This window comes from Corticium candelabrum, chromosome 16, assembly GCF_963422355.1.
Source record: "Corticium candelabrum chromosome 16, ooCorCand1.1, whole genome shotgun sequence".
In the NCBI taxonomy this organism is placed as follows: Eukaryota; Metazoa; Porifera; class Homoscleromorpha; order Homosclerophorida; family Plakinidae; genus Corticium; species Corticium candelabrum.
Window position 1 is genome coordinate 4,543,236 of NC_085100.1, and position 25,554 is coordinate 4,568,789.

Below are 25,554 nucleotides of genomic sequence, written 5' to 3' on the forward strand. Positions count from 1 at the left end.
AGGACTGAGAGTGCGCATTCATATTTCCTCGTATCGCCATCAGACGTCATGTTGTCTACTACTAGACTGACATTTCTTCGAATTTCCGCACGGTGGGTTCACACCGTGAAACCTCACAGACCATCGATTCAGTTTCCAGAAAGAAAAAGAGGACATGGTTATTGGGTGCATCTCTCTGTACGTTCTTACCCTACATTCGTACGATTTCTCATTTGTAGCTCAAATGGAGTCGAATAGCGCAGAAACACAATCATCGTCAGCTCAAGTTAGTCAAACAACGGAAACCCAAACAACCCTGATTCTGAATCCAGGGAATGCTACACAACAAGACCTGCAAGCATTTCTTTCACTGCCTCATAGATACCAGAGACGGCAGTTGACTGAAGCAGAGATAGAAGCAATAAATGTAAGACAAGGAGTACGGTTTTTGGTAAACTAGTAAGCATATACTTCGTTGTACATCAGATGGGTGGAGAAAGGTGATGCTGTAAGTTTACAGTGTAACGTAAACTGATAGAAAACGTCATGTCAACTGGTGGAGATGCCAACTGGTCGCTCCGGTGTTTGGTACAGTTTATATTACGCGCGAGAGTTGTAAAAAATTATATTTCATTATGAATGTTACAAATACAAAAGGTAGGCAAACCACACTAGCTAGACCATGTGGACAGCATTTCACCTATTGTCGTAAATGTCTTAGTACTCTTCTAGTTCACCTAAACCAACAAAACTTTCTTATAAAACAATGGTGACCGGTGACTTTACTGGACTTGTGCTTGCAACTTGTGCTGGATGAGCTGGAAGGACTTCTATTGCAAGGTCCCATTGAAGAGTATCTGTTACAATATCAGCTACTCCTTTACTACTACTATCACAGTCTACTACTGCCTTCTCGCCAGTAGATTTGACTCGTTTGTGCCTAACCGTTGTTCTGGTTGCAGTTGTTTGCTGACTGCAGAGAAGAAACTCGAAATGTAATTTCCAAGACAACGAAACTGAAATACAAATCAATAGCATGAAGAAATCAATACTGAATCGTAGGCTACAGTTTTATGATTACAAAGATCTGAAGCCTGGTTCACAATATGACGCTGATGCTCAGGTGAGCATCAAGCTTCAAAGACACCGCCTCAGCATCAGCCGCATATTTTGATATTGACGCTGATGCTGGAATAGGATTCATTTGTATTGTTGGCATTGATGTCAGCGTCAATATTGTGAACCGGGCTTCCAACACTAATACCCAGAATCAGGTTCTTATTTAGACAAAGAGAAACAATTTTCTGCACATTCTATGACACACGTTACTGAAGTCACATTCTATGACAAAGATGAGTAAGTTACTGAGATGTGGCAGCTTCAATATCCTCGCATACCACATTGCTGACGAAGACGTTCAAGCGATCCATGGGCCAGCACAATTGAATAATGTTAAAAACATTACCTAGTGTTAGTTTCCACACACACACACACACACACACACACACACACGCACACACACACACCTAGTTTTGTTGAGAACTGTGGTGTCGCTGTAAAGGGAATCGGGAGCATAAACTGTGCTCTTGAACTGTGTAAGCAGCATTCATGGTGCCTTGTGTGGCTAATACATGTTGATTGTACTCTCGTATGATTCACCCAACACTCTTCTGGAATTTTTTCTTCTGACTGAAGAGTAACAGATATCTGCACAACACATTGTCAACTGCCAAACACATACACACCACTGGTTATGTTACCTGTTTACACAGAATACTTCCAGCAGAAAAATCGACAGTTCCTGATATTTCCTCTCCCAACCGATATGCTTCTTTCATTACAATAATTTTTACAACTGGCCCTTTCTTACTGGCAATATTATACGTTCCTTAGCCACACAATCAATCAGCAAAACAAATAATAGAGAACAAAAGTATACTCACTTGTATTCCTTAGAGATGCAGATGCAAGCAATTGATGCAACGCTCTGTTGACAACATTGCTTCTGCTGTCGTTGATAAATGGACTTGTCATCGGTGTTCTTCTTTCCTCATCCTTCTCCTCCTCTTCCTCCTGTTCCTCCTTTATATTGAGTTTGATTACTCTAAGAGGAACTTTAAGCAGTTTTGTAGGCTCGTTGATCCTCTGTGTGCCTATAGTAACTTTGTAGCTATATTTGACCATCTGCCCTCTGTAAGAAGGTGGTGCTGTCACTGGAATTACTTCAGTGTATGTATCTAAAAGACAAGACAAGTGCATTAGTGCATGTGAGATACAGCATGGTAATCATTTTTCAGTAAAACTTTCCAGTTGGCACTGATTAAAGTAATTCCAGATGTTACAATCACTTACTGTGATCTTTTTTGTCAATTAGAATAACGCCAATGCCACCAAAGTATTGTGGCATTACATAGCATGATAGACCATCAAGATTTATCTACATGTTGATGCAGTAACGGATCCAGAGTTTGGCTGAAGGGGGGGGGGGGGGCAAGCACAAGCGATTACAAGCTGGTATGATGTTATGACGTCACACATACACCACGTGACTCAACACCCGGACAGGTATAATTATTAACCAGTTAGGACATATCATTATGTATGGTACTTACTCTTTTATTACAAGTTAACACATTATTTTTGGGCAAAGAATTTAGAAATTAGATCGACACTGCCTGAAGACAATAATTAGGAATTAAAAACTGCAGACGTGATTGTCATTAGTTGTTTCTCCAATTACAGGACAACATGCACCACAGTACATAAGAAGCAGCCAGCAGAAGGGCACTAAGCTTACTTGCTACTATGTCTCATAGAACAACACTATTCAGTTCATTTATTTCGACACGCCAGTTCTCCAATAATAACGTCACACAAAGTGATGGCAGCTCATAACCGCTATCTCTATTAAACTGTGTGTTCAAGCCAGCTGAACATCTAATAAATAACGGCAAAGGGTCTGAGCTGGCAATATGTTAGACAGACAAATTGAGACTTAAAATAAATTTTAATTCACCATTATACTATTATGATGTCACTACACTTGTAGGAGTATATGTGACACAAAGGTAAGAAATCATGAGTTTTAGTATATGACCTGTGAATAACTACTTACTATGTTACACTGTTTTCCTTCTCAAACTGATATATTGCTGACTCTTCAATCACCTGCTGTAATAATTGTCTAAGGCCAAAATACTGTTCAGTAACCATCACTCTTTGGCAAGAGGTATCGTCTGTTATAGTACATTCACACAAGCACACATACAGAGCCGAGTCCAGCCAAGCCAAGCTGACATAAGCTAGCCTCAGTCAGAGAATTGAGCTAGGCCCCCCCCCCCCCCCCCCATTCACACCAGCTATGAAAGCAAGGCAGTGCTGACTAGTTGGCATCCATCATGTGCTACTACGTGCACTTGTTATAACTATGGATCAAACCAAGCAGCTCACTTATTTTTAGTGTAGCTGCGCAACAGTAAAATTATGTAAATCCCAGAGCTTCGGCAACAAGAACAGTACGTAGGAGGTGTGCATACACACCATTTTGTAGGTACAGCACAAGGAGACCATGCCAGCCCGGCAAGATTTACAGGGCCAGGCCAGCACTGCTCAGGACAACTCGGCCCACGTTCAAACAACATTCTGAAACCGAATCGACCCACACCAGCCCATGCTGGCCTGGTTACAAGTCCTCATGTGAATGAACATTATTAGTGAACACTACATATGCAATGTTTCTATCCTGTATACTTTCATAAAAACCGAAAAAATGTAAGATTCTGTTGATGTAACAATGCAGTAAGACAGTGACAACTGAACCATAAAACTAGACAGCACTTGGAGAGCACAAACCTCTGCCAAGGCAGCTCAATTTTCATAACAATGTCATTTGTGTTCATCTTAGCATGTACATCATTTATCCATCAATAATTGCATTGTTTATCCACCAATAATAGGTTTTAAAATTGGGAGTCGTCTCACTTTTCTTGTTAAAACAAGAGACCCAAATATGGATTAATCACAAAAACTAATTGATTGTTCCTCTATCACAGTTCTATCATCCCACCAAATTTCATCAAATCCATCCAAATGTTTTGTAGTAATCCTGCTCACAAATAAACCAACAAACAAACTAAACATAACCTCCTTGGTGAAGGCAATTATATTATTATGAAATTTCTAACTGCTTGAAGCCTCTTTCTAGACTTCTAGCAGTCTAGGTCAATTAACTAAAAAACACAGTCCATATTTTGCTATCACTCAGAAGACCATACTGATAGTGACACTGTTCCAATCTAATTCTAGTAAACTCTGGTGTAATTAACTAACAGAAGAAATGGCTCATACATCTTTTGGTTTCTCCAGGAGATAGCCTGATGTCACATGCTAGAACAGTTGAATCAGTTGAGACAGAACACAGCCCAGGTTCACCTACAAATGCAACATGATATCACATCACAAGCATGACTAATAGTTATAACATTGACGGTAAATTAACATAATATTTCAAAAATTCATTAAAGCTACGAAAGAAGATTGTGGAAATAAAACTAAAAAATCCACACTGACCATTTTGTCCATCACCTAACATTAACATCATGTGTTGGCATTCTCGTAGACTTCCTACTGCTCAGATTTTCCACAATAAATACAATAATGTTCGACAGTTTGCCTGTCACCCATGTATGCCACTAATTCAAACTGCGACTGTTACTCTCGTTGCCAGCCTGTTGTGGCTCCATTTCATGAAAATAATATTAGCTAAAAAGAGCATTTTGTCCTTCAAAGTACAACTTTACTCCAGATTGTATTCTCTCATACTCAGCCTTGTACGATGGCACGATTGCACCTCAGCACAAGTTTGAAATTAATGACAACCTGACTTACACACAGACAGACAAGACAGACATACACTCAACACACAAACAAATAGACAAACAGATGGACAGATTAGGTTAGGATGTGATATTCCCGTGTTGAGTAGTAGATCCTATGATTGTAGCAAAGACCTCTACTCAGACAGCTATCATTTGATCACATGCAAAACAGGAGGTGGGCCTCTCCACACAAGCCATTCAATTGTGTCAACATGGTGTGACTGTCTCAGTCAATGAAACTTACTATCAGAAAGGAGCCCTGGTATAATAACAATGACCATAGATCAAGCATCGTTTTCTTCGACCCGGACTTCGGGATGGATTGTGACCTAGATGTCTCTCTTGCCCACCCTTGGTGTCTCGACATAGAGTTGTTAGCAGCCACTAAGGAAGGAACAGTAGCATCCAAGAGAGGTGAAAAGAAAGAGGCAAGTATAAGGGTAAACACTTCTACTTAAGGGGTAGCATCATCAGTAATTCCCTTGGTCTTTGAGCATTTTGGTCAGGGTATCAAACAGAGAAATTGGCTGAAAAGGTAAGAGAAGAAGGCAAGAAAAAATACAGGGAGTTCAAGACTGAAAGGAGAACTGCGATATCCAGTGTAGCTGCAGTTATAGGTATGTACTATTGTACTGTAGCTTGAATAATTAAAAACAGAGACAGCGCTTGAACACTTTGGACATCGGGGCAAAGAAGGAGCAGTTTCTGCATCAGATATCTCTGATCAAGAGACGACAACGGAAAATCAACAGCATAGATTTCAAAACTTACTGGCGACTATTGGCAGAGACATTACAGAGATGTAATGCCAGTGTTATCAAAAGGAAGATAGACAGGATAACATGCTCGAGCAACTCATTAGGCGATTTATACAGAAGTCAATTGTACACTAGACAAGTTAGCACTGTAAAAACAGCCCTAGTGGTCGTAGATAGTTTTGATCTGAAGACAATAGTTTTAGCTATATTTAGATTATAATAGCTTTGATGTTTCAAATATATGTTCTTGACAGACAGACTAGACATTTACAATTTCAGAACTCTATTCATATTAGTTGTTGTTGTTGTTCCCTACACTATGCTTTTGTATCAGATTGTCCATGTGGGATACTAGCTAGCATAGTTGTTTTAGCTGCACCTTTATGTAGAGTTAAAGTTTTTATCATTAATAGTGAAATACTATGTGAAACAGACAGACAGACAGACAGATACTTTATTCTCATATAGACTCTACTTGTACATATGCTAGGAATTTGTTAAAGCACAGTGGCGTAACTAGTGGGGTACAAAAGCTGGTTTCCAGCAAAATTGAAAGATGTGATTTTCGTCAAAACACAATAGACATCAACAGCTTAGAAAAATGCTGTATATGTAACTCTACAATGCATATTTAGCTAAGCATGACTACAAACATAATGATAGCACATAGCTGACAGCAACTGAGTTGTACATGAACATTACAGTGATACTTGTGTACAGTCTTTGTTTGCAAACATAGTTTATCACTAAACAACATCATAACATCATGTAAATTTGTCATCTCATCAGTGGCTGATTTTTGTCTGTATGTGTAAAGTCACCATTTCCTGCTTGTTAACAACTTCACAAACACAATGTTTTGTAGCTGACTCCTGTGATAAATCACTGGATAATTTTTCCGTGGTCCACAGGGGTTGAATACCGTAATAAACTCGGAGTGCTAGCACTAGGGAAGCGCTTCTGACCCATCGTGGGCCGAAATGTTGACTATATCATGCCCATGTGCAAACAGTTCGTATAGCAATGCTGAAATTTAAGACAGAGAGATGATTCAGCCAGATTTAGAGCAGTCTCTGGGGATTTGACGGCCTGGTTGAGCTTCGCTATTGCAAGTATACTCAAGTCAATCCAGCAACTTAGGTCAGCTTTGACTGTGTCATCACTGGTTCCTGCTGGCAAGCGATCCATTTCAAAGACAAAGTATGAACTCTTGAGATTTGAGAATATTGCAATGGAGCACGAGGTACAGTAAGAGCAAAGATGCTTGACTGCCACTCTCTGTAAAGGTCCAAATTGTGTGTCAAACTGGTAAGTTACCTTATCTAGCAATGGTACTACTGCATGCATGCCATGACGGTGTATCCCAAAAAGTATTTTATGCTGTGTTTGCCAACCACATGCATCTTCTGGAAAGAGCAGGCTCTACTTACAGTGACCTCTCCACAGCTTTCTTCCACCACTCTTCATGCTTCTCCTCCACATTGCCACGCATCTGCTGGAGATGCCGCATCACATTGCTAATTGGCTCATGGCATGGACAACTTCAGAAGTTTGGCTAGAAGGCACGCCAACTACGTAAATGTTGCTTACCTAGGTTGGAGTGGTTTGCGGGCGACAGGAAACTAATGCTAGTTACGCCACTGAATCAAACCAGTCCATGTAAACAACAAAATCATAGATTAACTAATGGACTTGGCCTTGACGAGACAGACAGAAGTAGCCCATTATGGGCTCTTAGACTTTGTGATTTTAGTTCTAATTGTCTTAGACTGTAATAGCGATGATGTGTGAAAATATATGTATTGACAGACAGACAGACAGACAGACAGACAGACAGACAGACAGACAGACAGACAGACAGAGACAGACAGACAGATTGATACTTTTGGGTCTCTTGCCCCACCGACCAAATTGCTCCATCACCAGAGGAATGAAATTCGGTGTAGTTCAAAATATCTCAACCAGCTCTCAACAACAGCAACATGGACAACTAAGTGCAGACAGAACGAGTTCATGAACTACAGGACAAAGCAATTCTCAATTGCGATGCAGCAGTGCAATGCAAGAGTGTTACTGCAGAAGATGAGCAGAGTCCAGTATAGTGACTCAGTTGGTGCCATTAGTGACTCTGTTAGCTTATTGTCAGCTGTTTGACTCTTAGTCGTACTTAGGGACCTCTTGTGTCCTAGTTCTCTTAGAACTTGCTGATTTTTAGCGTAGACTGTAATAATGTCTTGCAGAAGAAATCTAGGTATTGATAGACAGACAAACAAACAGACAGACAGACAGACAGATATAATTTATTCTCATACAGATTCTACTTGTACATATGCTACGATTTTTAAAATACAAAGCAGTCCTTGCAAACAAAAAGTCATTAACTAATGGACTTGACTTTGAATGTCAAAATCAAATAATCTATCTAAATCACCATAATTAGGACAGACAGACAGACAGACAGACAGACAGAAAACACCATAACACTCAGAGATGCAGCTAGAGTTCATTCTCTACAAGGCAAAGGAGCAGGTTCCTGGATTTCTGCCATTCCCACTTCTGGAAAGTTCGCACTCAGCACCTGCAAGTATCGCTTGGCGTCTTTCTGGAGGTTGGGTTTACCTTTACCTTCCAATGACGAAATACAAGCTTGTGACTGTGGCAAACCAATTCATGATTCCAGCAGCTACCACTAAATCACTTGTAAAACTGGAGGTGGACCAGTCTGGACACACAATTCCATTATGTCTGTGTGGTCTGAGTGTTTGGCAAGCCTTCAAATACACCACAGGAAAGAACCAACAGGCAGGTATTCAACGTCTGAAACCTGTCCAGACATCTCTGTGTTCGACACCGGAGCTGGCTCCAATGTAGAGTTGGGCATAGCCTTAGCCCACCCGTGGAGTTCGGACATATTCCCTCTATCTGCTACAATTGATGGAGCTGTGGCATCAAGACGAGAAGACAGAAAAAAGGCAAGATACGGAAAAGAAACATATCCAGGAGGTATGTCTGTACAGGTGATTCCCCTAGTATTAGAACATTATGGGAGATGGGGGAAAAATGCAGAGAGCTATCTAAACACCTTGTCAAAAGATCAAGAGGTGACAAAGGCCGACAAATGCAAGTAAATTCAAAGACTACTGGAGGAAGCGAATTGCCATCAGACTGCAGCAGTGCAATGCTCGTGTGTTCCAGAAGAAGGCATCTGACATAAATAGCATTCTGGCATAAACAAGAACTTTATGTCCTTATAATCTTATAGAACTTGAAATCTGTATGGACTCGTAATTAGCCTTTTATTTGCTATTGTACCATAGTTCATGTTTGAAAATATACCACCATTGACAGACAGACAGACAGACAGACAGACGGACGGACGGACGGACAGACAAACAAACCGATACCGACAGTGTAGGTGATCGGAAAAGTACGTACCTTTAGTAGGAATAAACGAAGTGTCTGGCGGAGACCTAACGAAATCACTCCCTTTCCCAGACGAAGACATCGTTCTCACGAACCCTGGCATCTTGAGAAGAGTAGTATTAAACTGGCATTGACAGTGTAACTGAGCACTAAGCCAAGCCAGAGTCTGATGTCGTCCACTCGGTCCTTTGTCAAGGTTTGTAACAGATATTGTGCACACGCACCGCTCTCCAGACACATAGACCGCACGGTCTACAATGTTAGCACGAACTTCAATCATCAGTTAATTGCACTGCTACTGATACATACAATCCGTTTGTATTGTACAACTCCGCGCATGCTCAAATGCAAGAATGGCAAAAGTGTGTCACTTGCTGTCTTTTTTCGTGTCGACCTTGATTGTATTCTCTGTATCTGAGATTATGTACACGAACGATTGGGCCGTAGAAGTGTATGGAGGAAGTCAAGATGAAGCGAACAGGCTAGCGGCTCGAAGCGGTTTTGTGAATCTAGGAAATGTAAATTTATTTCGAATTTGTGAATTAGCTAGTGGCCGCTCTAAAACTGTTTCTCGTAATTTAGATTGGCTCTTTGGAGTTTTTCTATCACTATCAGCGCCCTAATCATCCTCGTCGTTCACGTCGTTCGGCGCACTATCACACAGTCAGACTGGCTGTCCTACCCCAGGTTGCATGGTCTACAGATGTTGTGGGTGACGTGGTTAACGGAATAATGGCTGTAGGTGAAATGGGTAGAGCAACAGACAGTGAAGAAGCGGGTGAAACGAGATTTCCAAATGCCGGAAGATCCGTGGTTTCCAAAACAATGGTATTTGGTAGGTATTAATTCTGACATGATGTCATCATAGGGATGCTAGAGAACGAACAGGAAACGTTGTGGGTTTCTTGTAGCTAAATACGGGACAGACTTATGGGCCTTCTAAATTAGACCATAACGTTGTGCCAGTGTGGAAACAGGGAGTGTCAGGGAAGAGTGTGGTTGTCTCCATTCTAGATGACGGTCTGAGATTTATTTACGTGTCTGATTTTATTATTGTAGTAATCTTGGATTCTTTATTGGTAGGAATTGAGCACGACCATCCTGACCTGAAAGACAACTATGTAAGTTTATTTACACAGTAATTATAACATGCGCATATGTATATGTGTACGCGAATTCCAAGACTGAAGTAATGATATTGTCTTCCTGTAACACAGTTGATCGGCTAAGAGAGCTGTGTAAACATAACATGTGCCTGTCTGTAAGCAAATGTTAGTTCCTTCGACTCACATTGAGTAATGCTCAGTAGTCTGTTCACTTTAGGATGGGCTCGCTTTATTTTGTTGTACGAATCTATGAAGGTTTTTGTTTATTTTTGATGTTTGACAAGGTTTTGTTGGCAGCCTCTGATCTTGGTTTATAATTATTTTATTAGCCAGTTGTTTTACTTTTTGAAATTCCAATGGTGTGTGTGTGTGTGTGTGTGTCTATTTTTGACGTTGAACAAGGTAAGGGCTTAAAATTTGTCCATTTTTTGTTCATTTTGGGAAGGGACTTGTTATGAGATATGGTCATTGATAGGCTTTTCATGTAAGGACAAGGGTAATTGCATAACTAGATCTTGGAACTCTGGCACAGTAATGTGTCATGGCATATAACTATTGGTCATAGAGTTGGAGTTGTAATTATGTTAAGGGTGCATCATGTATAGGAGTTACACAAATAACTTGTCATCACAATCTTGCTTCATTCATTTGTTGGTGGCATTTGGAAAGTTTCTGTCTTTGGAAGGAATATAGCAATGAAGTAAAATGTGGGATTTGGGTCTGTGTTTTGATCGGTAGGCTATTGGTGCACTCATATATAAGTGTGCTGACAGTTGCCAGAATAAAGGATTGTGTGGCTGTACGAAAGGATTTGAACAGTAGTTAAATGTAACATGTCAGTGCTGTTGTCAAGAGCTTGGACTCTATGAGTGGTTGATTTTGTAGTTTCAAATTGCCTGATTTGCATTCTCTTTTTGTGATGCCATTTGCAAACCTAATCTGCCAGCACTGCTTTTCTCTCTGGATTGGCAGTTTTCCAATATTCTTCTGCTGTTAATATGAGTTCTTACCCTTTTTTCTATTTCTCCAACACTATGACCTCCAGCACTATGATTAGTTTCAACTATGACAATGACTATGAAGTTACGTTGTTGTAAGGACACCAAACTATGTGTCGTTAATGAAGAATTGATCTTACATATCATTGATTCATTCACATTACACAACGAAATTGGACTCATGGAATGTTAAGTTAAAGAAGTTTTTCATTCAACAGGGGAAACAAAATGATGCTCAAACATTGGCCAAGCTAGATACAGTAAACTCGTGTGCTGAAAAACATGATTGCCTGTCTTCCAGGCTAACCATGTTCTAACTTCGACGCAGTTATGTTATGTTTTTATGGTATCTTCATATCGTTACACGTAACATCTTGATCAATGATGTCACGTGATAGGCCTAACCATGTGTACTTGTAGTACCAGGGTTCTGCCCATGGTGGTCGGAGGTGGTTGGGCCCGACCAGCACTCGATAAATGCCAACCATCATTCCACATGTTCCTGACCACCACTATATATTTACCGACGCATGAAACGCTAGGTATAGTAACGCCGTGTGGTATGTACGTATGACCGACCGACTTGCTAGGCCACAGTGTAACACGTGATCTCTGATTAAGGCAAATACATGAGCGGATGTCATTTTTTCTCATGCTCGCGACCGACCTGATAGGCAACGGCATAACACATGATCACTGATTGAGGCAAGTAGTAATATTATGTGATTGCTGATTGCTGCAAATACATAACCGGAAGTCAGTCTCTTTTTCACGCTCTTCTAATTTGCTCTGTCTAATTGCATTCAAGCTGCAAAGGTATGGCGGAGGGTTTGCACTGTAGTGCTTGTTCACTTATCTTGTGTCTTACTTGCTCCAATGGATGGCAAGACGTCTAGCCTTGCTATAGTCTAAACATGAGACTTGGCAACATAGTTCCCTGACTGTTGACAGAAATTACAGCTTTCGTAGTTTACTCTTTCAGATCATGGACCATCAACAGTGCGATATGTTCTGTTTCTTACTTTCTTGTCTGCTTTGCAACAATGCTTGATTATCCTGGAGTTTGCTCTACTTCTTTCCATGACTATCTGAAATACGAATAAACCATGCCCTTTAATGCAGTGAATACCGACCACCACTCTGAAAACCGTGGACAGAACACTAATGTACTGCTCGTTTCCAGGAACTAGGAAACCACCTTGTATGCACACGTGGCTTGTTACATGCTTTTTTGTTGTTCTGGAAGATTAGACAAACAGTCGACATTTTTATTTTCTGGCTGCAATGTTCTTGATTTTGCAGGCTGGATGTTCTTTGGGTAAATGATTTTCAGCACGTGTGTGTACCGTAAAATAGCTGGTTAGGTCTTATCGATACACTTTGGGACTGCCTATTGTGAGTGCTATTTAGCATGATGCTGCTAATAAAGGCAAACCTCCATGCAACTTGACAATAACACTTTGAGCTACTTGTTTTGTATTCAGCACTAAACTTATGACAGATAAACGTGACTAGTACCTCATTTACAAGAGGGCAGATAAGGACCCAAGCCGTGCCAGCCCGCATTTACACGACACACTGAAGAAGAAGCAAACCATGCTTTTAATGGGAGTGTCATTAACGTGAGTTAGTTACTTGAGATTGACATAGCTCACGTTAGCTCACGTTTGCATTGGACAGAAGCCAAGCTTCTCGTGTTTTTCTCTATGGCTTTACAACAGTCATATCAAGAAGTGTGTAGGAGATCTATGAGACGTCGTACTATTAATGTGAGATGTATGTCTATCGTCAAGTGACTGTTGCAGCAATGGAGTTCAAGAGATTTGTTCTAGCTGTCATTGCTTGGGCACTTGCTCTTTTCAATTTTACTTCTCCAACTCGCTCCATGCCATTTTGCACCAAAATGAGCAAGCGCAGCTTGTATTCCTGCATGCTATACATTTGCACGATGTACCTGACTTTTTACATCATTATCACTTTGTGACATGGTGTGTATGTGTCGTTGTGCTGTGTACCATGTCACTGCATGATTGCACATGTGTACTGGCTGACCAACATACACATGTAGATGGATACATGTATCTTGTGAACAGTTTGCATAGACTCTTAAATGACATCTACATACATAGTGTTAACTTTACTTATATTTAAATATTTGAATTTATGTGGTTTCATTTAGGATCCTGCTGCCAGTTATGATTTTAATGGTAACGATGATGATCCACAGCCAAAACCAACATATAATAATGAGAACAGGTTGGTGTTAGACAGCCAGTAGCTGCTTGCTTTTGTAATAATGTTTTGCGTTATTTTTCTTTATATATATATATATATATATATATATATATATATATATATATATATATATATATATATATATATATATACGTGTATAAGGCTGATCTGTCTGTCTGTTTGCAGCATCAATCACGTCGAGACCTGACCGTATTAGTGAGAATGCTCTTATTGGTGATTTAGCGTCATAAATTCTTGTTTTAAGTCTGTCTGTGATCTATACACCTGTTATGTTCTAAGTGATGACGTTTAAAGGGACCGCTGAAATAGGGAACAAATTATCCTGGAGTTTGTGTCACCTCCACCCTATTGGTACTAATTTACTGTATAAAAAACAGGAAATTAACCACATGGGAGTGTGTTAATTAACTTAACTTGTTTGCCCAGACAAACAACTGGCTACAATTACCGCTTATTGGTGGAAATTTGGGTTAATTTTTTTGATCGGAAAAGAACAGGCAAATTAGCTGGCAATAGCAGCAAAACCTTTGAAGTGATGTCGGGCAATGGGAATGTAAGAATAGCTGCTGTGACTGTAGATGTGATTTCACCACACATAAGGGGAACAAGCTATACAGAATTTTGTGTTATTCCCACTGAATAACCGGATGTCTAGGCCAAGGCAGAAATTTGTATTAATTAATCTAATTAATTTGCTTGGGCAAAGAACGGGCTAATCAGCTAGTTAATAATGAAATGATGTGTAGACATGGCACTCGTTGTGCAGGAGAAGTGTCTGCTCAAAAGAATAAAATTTGTGTTACTGGGGTGTCATTCAATGCAAAGATTGGAGGTAGGCAAACTAACCTAATAATTGTATGAAGTTCTAAAAGAGTATTCTTGTCGCATGAAGTATCAGTATCTGTGCGTACATGTATTTAACATGATTTCTATTGAACATGTAGGGGTTCGCATGTTGGATGGAGATGTGACAGACATTGTTGAGGGCAGGTCTCTTGGGTTTAATCAACAGCATATTCACATATACAGCAGTAGCTGGGGTCCTGATGATGATGGGAGGACTGTTGATGGTCCTGCTCGCTTAGCTCGTAGAGCATTTGAAGATGGTGTAACTAAGGGACGAGGTGGACTTGGTTCTATCTTCATGTGGGCATCTGGAAATGGTGGTCGATCAGGAGATTGCTGCAACTGTGATGGTTATACAAACAGTATATACACATTGTCAATTAGTTCAGCTACAGATCATGGACAGAAACCTTGGTATTTGGAGCAATGTTCATCGACATTGGCTACAACATATAGCAGTGGATCATATCCAGAGAAAAAGATTGTAAGTGGACACAGGTATTTAAGGTGGATGTGCTGACTTCTATATCATAGTAGTGCAATGCCTTCTTAAATGATTCGGGTAGCTTTACACTGTGAATTGAGTGTCTTTGTAGGGTTGTTACTAATTGTCACTGATTCTGTCTAATTGCAGTCTGCTAGAGTAACATAAGCAGCTCTGTCATCAAATCTAATCAGATAACAAATTAGGAAATCTAGCCAGTTCCTTTGGTGAAATGGTGACAGTGGCATGCTGCATGTCTACCTGTGGTGTGGCTGCAAATACTGGTGTCATTTTATGCTGTGTTAGTGGAAGTTTACAACTGTGCATGCATGTAGTGTGTCTTTTGTATGTATAAATGGAGGACAAAGAATAACGAACAACAGAGAAGGCATTGACGAGAACACGTTTCTGCCATTGAACAGCACAAGGAGAACTGTTAGCTGAAGAGCAGGGGTCTACGTAGGCGTATCCGATAATTTTTTGGCTACATAAGTTAAGTTAAAAGTCATCTGATGGCTTTCAGAAAGAAGCATTGAAGGCTTACTGCGTTCGGCATTGAATGTTCTTTGTAACTGAAGGTATCAAAATGTGACGGTGATGGCAGAAATTACACAGGTGTGACTGAAAATGCCTTCTATTTTCTATCTCATTGTCTTAATTCCGGCATCCTCATTTGGGGCCATTGATGTGGCTGATTTCTACCAAAAAATGCTATGTTGGATGAAGATAAGTATAGTGTGCTTATGAAGGCTTTTCGCCCTGACAGCAGCTATCACTCTCTATCTCAGGAAGAGTATGAGGAATCTAGAGCTTTTCAGTCTATTTGGCTAGAGTTCTCCAGTTGGCTGTCCTACTCTCTGTTGCTGAATGGAGGATTCTGTGTGCCTTGTGTACTCGTTTCTCTTTCTGAGCAATCGAGAGGTCAGTTAACTAATTTGACCTTGGCATTACATAATTTCACCAGGACTTTCCAGACTTTAAAAGAACATGCCTATCAAGTTAGCCATATTTCTTCAACGGAAATGCTGCTGTATTTACTAACCATTTGGAGGGTAGAGCATTGCCAGTGAACTCACAGGTTGTCACAGGTAGAGCAATAAATTTGAAAATCGAAAAAAGCAGAATTGTTTTCATAGTGTCCCGTTAAGCATACTGTCAGATTCTTGATTTAACTGTATGTACTCATAATGATAGGTGTGATTGCGTGGTCAGTGGGTATATACAATTATTATTTGGAAACCCCTCTGACTGAGTGTGTATCTGTGCCCCTGAAGAGGTTACACTATCCAGTGGCAAGCACATACCATATAAGATGAAAGTTTGGAAGGAACTGAGTTTGGTATTTTCTTGAAAAAGTATATTGGCTGATTTATTTGGCAATTTCCTATTCTGGAATATTGATATTTATCATTTACTTTTGTAGCACCATATTCAGAACTTGAGAAAGTGGTGAGAAGCACATGTAGGCTTGTTTCCAACAGCATAATTCTTCTCACTCAGACTGTTGTTTCCCAATGGCTGTTGTATTTGATGATTTTTCATTTTTATGGTTTATTTAAAAGCTTCCTCGTCATCACCGCTGTACTGTTGTTTACATCCCTGTTGATAGGGTATAACTGCTGTTAGGGTAGAAGGTAAGTCTGAGTTAGTCTGGGCTGATCTTCTTGAGGTACCTGTACATCACCGTAATAGCTAGCACAGGTTAATCACATCACATTGATTTTCTACAGGAAAAATGTTGCCAGATTTTATATTGGTGGCGACTCATAAAATTGTTAATTTATCAACTGCAATAGTTCATCTTATATAGTATTTAATATTGTATTGAAACAAATACAATTTTGGCTGAGACTATGTTAAGTGGCACACACATTTTATCAATGTCATTGTTTATCTACGGTGCAGTCAGTTTAGTTATAATAATATTTGTAACACTTGAAGTAGGCATTGTAGTCCATTAAATGATTTTGTTTGTTTTATTTGTTTGTTTGACACAGCATGGCTGTAAGCCATTTCATCAAATAGCCAGGTAGACAGACAGAGTGACACATAGGCAGCAGTGCAGACAGACAGTTTGGAAAGATAAAACTTTGGCACACAATGGTGCTTTGTAAGTGGCACTTTGTAGGTATGCCTTTGATGATGTTTGTTGCTGACTAGTCGTCAACTGATCTTGATCATGGATGTACTGATTCTCATACTGGAACATCGGCTTCAGCTCCACTAGCTGGTGGTATTATGGCATTGGCTCTTGAAGTGAAGTAAGGGCATATGTTGTTAGTGCTAATGATCTCATGCTATATAGCATGTTTCACTTCAGCCCTAAGCTTTCATGGAGAGATGCACAGCACATTGTTATTCGATCATGCAATGTCACTGATCATAAGGACCCCGACTGGGTGACAAATGCAGTTGGTCGAAAGGTCAATCACAAGTATGGCTATGGCGTTATTGATGCTCTGAAGTTGGTCAACTTGGCTAGAGTATGGGTGACAGTTCCAGAGAAGCATATCTGTGAAAAAACATCTGGAATGATTTCCAAGTAAGTCATCAGGTTCCTTATCTGCAAACAGCACATGACTTTGGTAATTGTGTAATATACTGCAAAACAAACCTTAATTATGTAAATATTATATACTGTAGTTGACTGGTATTTTATGAGTGATTAAAATGCACGCAGAAGTTTGATCCTATGTAGACAACCATGAAAATTGTAGGGTTATGAAACTGCCATGCTTTCGTAATGTGCTATTCCACAAGTAAAATAATAACATTAGAAGATCTGGTGTACCAAGAGTTCTTAACTGATTTTATGTATTGTTACTTCCACACATTTCAGTTATATTTAGTGTGATGTGTCTCAGTTATATGTTTAGGTTTATTGGTAAGATGGCAACAGCAGAACTTGGAGGTTATCTGTGTATCTTTAATGTGTTTTGATGGAATTTAGTTCTATTGTATTGCATAGCTAGGCTAGGTCAACATTTCTCGTTTTTCTCTAACTAGAAGAAAATGCATTGTGATTACTAAATGAAACCGTTGATGTAACCTTTTACAATGGTGTGCGAGCAGTAAACATTTTGAACTCAACTGTGTGAGTTACTAAATATCAATATATATTTTGTGCACCTGATCTGATGTGCAGCTTATAGTAGCGGAACATTTAATTCTTTGAAAGAGGTTAGAAGAATCTAAGGTAAGGTCTGCTCTGGGTATTACAAGCATTTTGTCTTGTTTCAAAACTTCTGTTGACTTGCTGTACATCAAGTTTAGCTCGCTGCAGGCACTGTCATATGTGTTCTTAAGTAATAGATATATGCATACCATAAATTTAGTACTTTATAGTGTACTGGCACTCACATACTTGGTAATAGGTTTGGGTTGTCATTTGAGATTCTTGCTGATGTTAGTGTGCTGTTCTTGTAATGCAATTGACCTATGTTCAGATACAGGACGTTAGGAGCATGTTGGTAGGAACCATATGGATGTTACAGAATGGGCTAGCCCACAACATGCCAACCACCTGTGAAGTTGTGTGCTGAGTTACACTTGAATGGGCAATGCTGCAGGTTTGCTTTTGGAACATTGCAGTCCGATAGACAAAGGGGATCGAGTGTGGCGTAGGTGCGATGTGGTCCTGTTGCCCTGGGGCTCCCAAGGGTAGGGCATACACGCATATTGTGCGTGATATGTTTACCACTCTTTACCATATTTGGTTCCTACCAGTGCCAGACATCAGGTGTTTGTGCATCTGTAAAAGTCAATTGCAAAAGGTATGTCGTATCTAGTAATATTGTGTGTAGTATGGGGTGGGTCTAAATCTAGTTAAGTTAATCTCTAGTTTGATTGGGATAGGTTGGAGTAGTCTATTGCAACTCCAGAACTAATGCTCTGCAGGCAGATTATGTCTGTACAGGAAACGTTGACATTTGACATCTTGTACGTGTAGCATGCACGTTTTTATTCATTTTGGCATGAAAGCTTAGGTGTCTGTCATTTTAATTGACAGAGCAATACTGAGTACTTTAGTGTTTGGGTTCGTATAATTAATATTATTATTGGTTGTGTATAGGTGCACAGTGTGCTAGCTACATTTTAAGTTTGCTTGCTTGAAAATTTCTGATTCTTAATAAGAAAGTGATCTGCTTAATTTTTGCGAAAATACTAGAGTCATGACTCACAAGTCAAGTGTGGTTGAGATTGGATTGAGAACAACATATGCAGATGCTGCTCCCCTCTCGTTATCTGTAAGGCGGGAGATGTCTCCCCGCCTTACGGACAGTGAGGACGGGAAAGTACATTGTATACTCTGTGTGTTTACGGATGGATGTTTGTGTATTGTAGGACAGTGTTAGGCAACCGTTTAGTGTTACGAATGACTACTGATGGATGTAAAGGAACTGCAAAGGAAGTGAATTATCTTGAGCATGTTCAAGCTCGTGTCACGTTGAAATCAAACCGCAGAGGATCTGTTGCCTTATTTCTGACTTCACCTAAAGGCACTAAGTCACAGCTATTACACTTCAGAAACAGTGACGCATCAAGCGAAGGATTTTCTGGGTGGCCTTTCATGACCACTCACTGTTGGGAGGAATACCCAGTTGGAGAATGGACGTTTGAAGTTGAAGCAAGTAGCCACTACAGTCATGTTGTATTGGTGAAATGGGACTTGGTTCTTCATGGAACTAAGGATCCACCTCAAGCTCATCCTGTTCATTGTGCTAGTGAGTGTGATGAAACAAATGGTTGTAGAGGACCTACTTCAACTAACTGTAGCCAGTGTTTTGGTCTTCGAGGTGATGATGGGAAGGTCACATGTGTTACAAGTTGTCCAGATAAACTGTATGGGGACAGAAAAATGAAACAGTGTCTTGTGTGTCATGAAACATGCTCTTCTTGTCGTGGTCCTATGGACAGTGATTGCCTCACATGTGTACAAGGGAAAACTCTGTCTGAAGGAAAGTGTCTCAGTGGCTGTGCTCCTGGGTCTTTTCAGTCATCTAATGGTCAGCAGATTAATTGTAGTCATTGTCATTCAACATGCTCTGAATGTGTGGGAGCAAGTGCTAGTGACTGTACACATTGCAAAGAAGGACATGTGCTCCATGGATCAGCATGCACTTCACAATGTCCAGATGGCATGTTTGCAGAAACAAGCAGCAAACAATGTGTTCCATGTCACAAAAGCTGTCTGACATGTGATGGTGCCTATGCAACAGACTGCAAGGTTTGTCACAAAGGAATGCTTCTTGAAGAAACTACAGGCCAGTGTTTAGGTCACAGTTCTGATGGCTACTATCAATCCGTTGCTTCTCCTTGTTCGTCTTCCTCCTCCTCCTGTTCCTCCTTTATGTTAAGTTTGATTGCTCTCAGAGCATTTTTAAGCAGTTTTGTTGGCTTGTTGATCCTCTGTGTGCCTATGGTAATTTTGTAGCTATATTTGATTATCTGCCTTCTGTAAGAAGGTGGTGCTGTCACTGGAATTACTTCAGTGTACATAGATATCTAAGACACCGAGTGCATTACTAGTAGTGCAGGTTAGATACATGGTGATTGATTACTGACTCTGTTTTCTTGGTTTCCCAATGTTATAAAGTAATTCAAGATGTTACAATCACTTGCTGTGATCTTTGTCATAGTTTAAATATAGCCAATGCCACCAAATAACATGATAGACCACCAAGACTTATCTACATGTTGATATGTCTTTTCAACATGATGCTGCTCATAACCACTGTCTTTATTAAACTGTGTGTGTTCAGATCTACTTGTCTAGTTTAACCCAGCTGAACATATAATAAATAACAACGAAAGGTATGAGCTAGCAATATGTTAGAAAGAAAAATTAACAGATTTAAACGAAATCATTAATGAAAGCTTGATGTACACTAAGACTAATAATCAAGATTTAGCACAGTAGTTTGTGAAAATAGAAAGGTTGTACGTGTAGTGCCACCAGTATATCTTCTGGGATACGCACTAAGCACATGTTTCTCAGTGATGACACAAAAATATCTAAGGCCAAGATGCTGTTCAGTAACCATCACTCTTTGGCTAGAGGCATCGTCTGTTATAGTACATTCACATGAGCACACATACAGAGCCAAGCTGACACAAGCTAGAGTGAAAGCGAGTGGTGCCAACTAGTTGGTGTGCTTTAATTTTTGCACACACACTAGCATTCATCATGTGCTAAACGTGCACGTGCTATAGCTGTGGATCAAAACCAAGAGCTGTCTTATGTTTTGTGTAGCTGTGCAACTGTAAATCGTGTAATTACCCGAGGCCTGGATATCCGGGCTAGGGTATAGTAGTCTGACGTGCGACCGACCGTACGACAGTATTTATACTCGATTAGCACAGATGCAAATGAAGCTATTCCGACCAATAGACGAAAAGTGGTGTCATACCGACCAATAGACGAACGTGATGTCATCATAAGGCTCCATCTCGTTTGGTAGCTGTGCTACGACAATTTGTGCTACGAGAATTTGTGCCTCTCCCCCCAAGTGTCCATCCTGTACATGCATGTTGTCTATTCCTTTCTTTACATAAGGGTTTAGCACATAGAAACAACGCCTAGTCTACATTTGCACGTGTCTGTTTTCCCAACAACAACCAGGCGTCTAGCTAGAGAGCGAAGGTGCTGGATTCTAGCCTCTCCCAGATGCAGTGTGGATTGCAGCCCCGGATGCGCTTCCATCACCACTACCGTACAGTACACCCCTAAAAAGCTGGGCTAAAACCTCAAAACATTATCACGTGACGAGATATGTGATTACATAAACCGGCCGAGGGTTTAGCACTGTTAGCACTGTAATGTACTTCTCTAGTTATTTGTACTGTATTGTATAGCGTTGACAGCAAGAACCGTATGTAGGAGGTGTGCATACGCGCCATTTGTAGGTACTAAGCATTGGCTGTCTGTTACCCTGCTTGATCACACGGTGCAAGGAGACCATGCCATCCTGGCCAGGTCAGCACTGCTCAGCACAACTTCGTCCACGTTCACATGTACACAACATTCTGAAACCGAGTTGACGCGCATACCCCGTTACAAGTCCTCATGTATATGTAACAGTGAAGGGACGCTATCAGTAACGTGAAAATAAAATAAAGTACATCATGTGCGCAAACGTTTCTATTTTGTATACTCTTCATAAAAACCAAAGAAAGATTTTGTTGACATAATACATGCAACTGAACCATAAAACTATTGACAGCAAGCATTTGGAGTACATAATCCTCTGCCAAGGCATCTCAGTTTCTTCCTAACAAAAGCAGTTATTTCCATGGCAATTGCGGAAAGGCTTTTGTGTCTGGTCTTCACCTTAGCATGTACACAATCAGTCTAATTAATTGCATGGAGATATGTACTGTAGGGGTGTGCAAAAGCGAAATTGGGATTCATCTCACTTTCTTGTCAAAATGTTTTAAGCAGAGAGGAGATCCGGATTAATTACAAAAAAAAAGTTCTAAACTAATCGATTGTTCCTCTGTCATAGTTCTACCATCCCACCAAATTTCATCAAAATCCATCCACATGTCTCAATTGAGTAATCCCGGCCACAAATAAAATAACCAACAAACAAACCAGCCCAGAAGAAAACACAACCCTTTGGCAAAGGCCATTTTGATGGCTTGAAGCCTCTTTGTAGATTTAATTCTAGATGAGCAGTTTAGGTCATGCAAGTATATAACTAGATTGGAACAGTGTCACTATCGGTATGGTCTCATGATTGATGTAAAAATATGAACTGTGTTTCTTTAGTTATAATAAACTCTAGTGTAATTATCTTACAAGAAATGGCTCATACATCTCTTGGTTTCTCCATGCAGGAGATAGCCTGCATGATGTCATGCATGCACAGGCTAGAACAATTGAGACAACTAGCTATAGGGCATAACCCAGGTTCGATCACCGCAAAATGCAACACGATATCAGCATCACAAACAAGACTAATTAACGCTAATTAACAATTATATATTTAAGTAAAATAACGTAATATTTAAAAAATTCATTAGTCGTGAAGATTGTAGAAATAAAACTAAAAAATCCACACTGATCATTTTGTCCATCACCTAACATCATGTGTTGGCATTCTCTTAGCTGCTCAGATATACCACACAATACAATGTAATGTTCAACAGTTTGCTTCCCACCTGTGTATGCCACTAATTCAAACTACGACTGACCAGGTTATTCTTGTTGCTATACAGCCATGTATGTTGTGGCTTCATTCCTTGAAAATAGTATTAGCTAGAAAGAGCATTTTGTCCTTCAAGTTACAACTTTAATTAGTTAGATAAGGTCCATTTTTGTCAAGCATTTAATTATAGATGCACCTCAGCACAAGTTTAAAATTACAACCTGACTGACACACAGACAGGAAGACCAACAAACAGGCAAGCAGACAGACGAATAGACAAAGAAATGGACAGATTAGGTTAGGGTGTGAGATTCCAGTGTCGAGTAGTAGATACTATGATTGTAGCAAAGGCCTAGATCTACTCACACAGCTCATTTGATCACATGCAAATCAGGAGGTGGGCCTGAACTTCACTCAATTGTGTCAACATGATGCAACTGTCTAATTAATTAAGTCGATTAATTAATTAAACTTACCACCAGATATAGCCGCAGTATAATTAATAACCATAAATCAGCATCATTTTCTTCAACCCAAACTCCAGGATAGATTGTGACCTAGATGCTGTTAGCAGAGGCATCCAAGAGAGAGGCAAAGTATTTATAGGGGTAAACTTCTGCCAGAAGGGGTAGCACTATGAATGAATGAATGAATCTGTTGTGATTTGAAAAATGAATAGCTAAATCGTAGTAGGGGCTCTTGGCCCTGGTTAGTTCATTTTAGACATTTATCTGTTGTGATGGCAATATCTCTCAAATATATATATATATATATATATATATATATATATATATATGTGTGTGTGTGTGTGTGTGTGTGTGTGTGTGTGTGTGTGTGTGTGTGTGTGTGTGTGTGTGTGTGTGTGTGTGTGTGTGTGTGTGTGTGTGTGTGTGTGTGTGTGTGTGTGTGTGTGTGTGTATGAATGAATGAATGAATGGGGGGAAGGAGCTGAAGAGACACTAAAAGAAGCTTTATTGCTGGCACCATCTGTCTCAAACGTTTCTTCCAGCCACTTTAAGAGGGATTGGTCCATCCGGTTAGCTGTCTGTCTCCAGAAAGAAAATGCACAGATGATACACAACAAGATCCTCAGCATTGTGGGCAAAGCATCAATTGGCCAGGAAACTGTTTGCCTGCCAGCTGGACGGTTTTTTGGTTTTAGCTAAATCGTAGTAGGGGACCTTGGCCCTGGTTAGTTTATTTTAGACATTTATCTGTTGTGATGACAATATCTCTCAATTATATATGAATGAATGAATGAATAAGACTTTATTTTATGACAGGAATCCCTCGACATAGTAACCGATCTTCTGGGAACAGTGCTTAAAAAACTATTTACACTACTAGTTACACTAAATCTAATGAAGCGTACAGGTATAGTGTAGACGATATCTAAACACTACTCTATTTGAAATAGTTCTCAATGACAAAGGGAGCGAGTTCCAAAAACACTGGGCCCGATAGAAGAAGGTCTACGGCGCTCAGTGTGCAGCCGGTCGTGAGAGGATGAGTCCTGACACTGAGAGTCGCGTGCCATACGTGATGCATGTTGATGTCCGCCTTCTGGAATCAAACACAAATTTCGCTGGGAGCCAGTGAATACAAACTGCGATGAGCTAGATATCCTAAGTAGGAAGCATGACGTGTCTTGCAGGTGCTCAAGCCATATTTTGCAAGGATAGGTGAAATATCACCAGTGCATGGGCTCCCTACCATGACAACCATGGTGGACTCGTGACATCGCTTTTCAATTGTCTGAAGCCCAGCCGAAATACCAGCAGCACCATAATTCAAAACAGAAGAATAGTAGTCAAGATCCGGTTGACTAATCGATCGCACAAACGCCACACGAGCAGGAACATTTAGTAAATTGAATGACCTATATAAAACGCCTAATTTTCGTGCAACTTTCTTCACAACTAAACTCAAATGGGAACACCAATTCAGATTGTGATAAAAAATAACACCCAGATATTTTGCAGAGTCCACTGGTTGAGAGCAACGTCATCCACAGTAATTGATAAAAGAACAATAATTAATTGTATCACAAAATTTTTGAAATAGAACCAATTTAGATTTTTATCCATCTAGCATCATCAAATTGTCTCTGAACCAGGCTGCTAGATAAACAAGTTAATATCAGTTTGAAGAACAGACAACACATCATTATGATGAATCACCAGATGCAGAAAAGACAGGTGTCATTAGATTAGTTTAGTTTAGTTTAGTTCTAGTAGGGAGACTATTCAATCAAAAGATTGATCTACCATAGTGCTCAGATAACACATACTAAATACTACATTGACAAACATAAACTAAAACTAAGCTAGTTTACGAGCAAAAGAGTTTTAAGGTTCTTTTTTGAAGGACAGTAAAGTAATGTATGTTTTAATTATAGCTGGCAAGTTGTTCCAAAGTTGACTTCCTCTATAGTGAAAGGTTCTCTTCATAAAGTTGGTTCTCGGTGTTGACAGTAACAGACTTTTACTGTTATAGTAGTCACACGAGAACATAGAGATGCTCAGAAAGTAAAGATGTTACGCATGTATCCCGGTGCTAAATTGTGTATCAGCATATGAAATGACTGAAGAACATAAATCATCTAAAGGGAGGTCACTTGTGTAGAAATTGAATAATAGTGGCCCAAGTTTTGAACCTTGTAGAACCCCTCTCAAGC

The 25,554-nt window shown here is 39.9% G+C and overlaps 3 protein-coding genes across 3 annotated transcripts in view; 2 read left to right on the forward strand and 1 right to left on the reverse strand.

Annotated features, from left to right (window-relative positions):
- The first annotated feature begins 13 nt into the window (after positions 1-13).
- Positions 14-663, forward strand: LOC134191849 (alpha-ketoglutarate dehydrogenase component 4-like). The gene is made up of 3 exons (XM_062660476.1): positions 14-157; positions 219-406; positions 466-663. The coding sequence occupies exons 1-3, from the start codon at positions 49-51 to the stop codon at positions 481-483; spliced, it is 315 nt and encodes a 104-aa protein (XP_062516460.1). The 5' UTR covers positions 14-48; the 3' UTR covers positions 484-663.
- Positions 664-680: 17 nt separating this feature from the next.
- On the reverse strand, positions 681-9,365 carry LOC134191843 (RAB6A-GEF complex partner protein 2-like). Its single transcript, XM_062660468.1, has 6 exons — positions 9,050-9,365; positions 4,327-4,410; positions 1,923-2,216; positions 1,740-1,867; positions 1,506-1,686; positions 681-995 (listed from the first exon to the last, which is right to left on the reverse strand). The coding sequence occupies exons 1-6, from the start codon at positions 9,315-9,317 to the stop codon at positions 736-738; spliced, it is 1,215 nt and encodes a 404-aa protein (XP_062516452.1). The 5' UTR covers positions 9,318-9,365; the 3' UTR covers positions 681-735.
- A 37-nt stretch (positions 9,366-9,402) lies between these two features.
- The window catches only part of LOC134191765 (proprotein convertase subtilisin/kexin type 5-like), a 37,430-nt gene continuing 21,278 nt past the window's right edge, over positions 9,403-25,554 (forward strand). Inside the window, exons 1-11 of the mRNA XM_062660387.1 lie at positions 9,403-9,555; positions 9,620-9,724; positions 9,780-9,872; positions 9,949-10,057; positions 10,121-10,158; positions 13,321-13,397; positions 14,144-14,229; positions 14,342-14,727; positions 16,888-16,988; positions 17,048-17,269; positions 19,072-20,157. Of these exons, the coding sequence (XP_062516371.1) occupies positions 9,460-9,555; positions 9,620-9,724; positions 9,780-9,872; positions 9,949-10,057; positions 10,121-10,158; positions 13,321-13,397; positions 14,144-14,229; positions 14,342-14,727; positions 16,888-16,988; positions 17,048-17,269; positions 19,072-20,157 (2,399 nt within the window). The 5' untranslated portion in view covers positions 9,403-9,459. The remainder of the gene's footprint in view (positions 9,556-9,619; positions 9,725-9,779; positions 9,873-9,948; positions 10,058-10,120; positions 10,159-13,320; positions 13,398-14,143; positions 14,230-14,341; positions 14,728-16,887; positions 16,989-17,047; positions 17,270-19,071; positions 20,158-25,554) is intronic.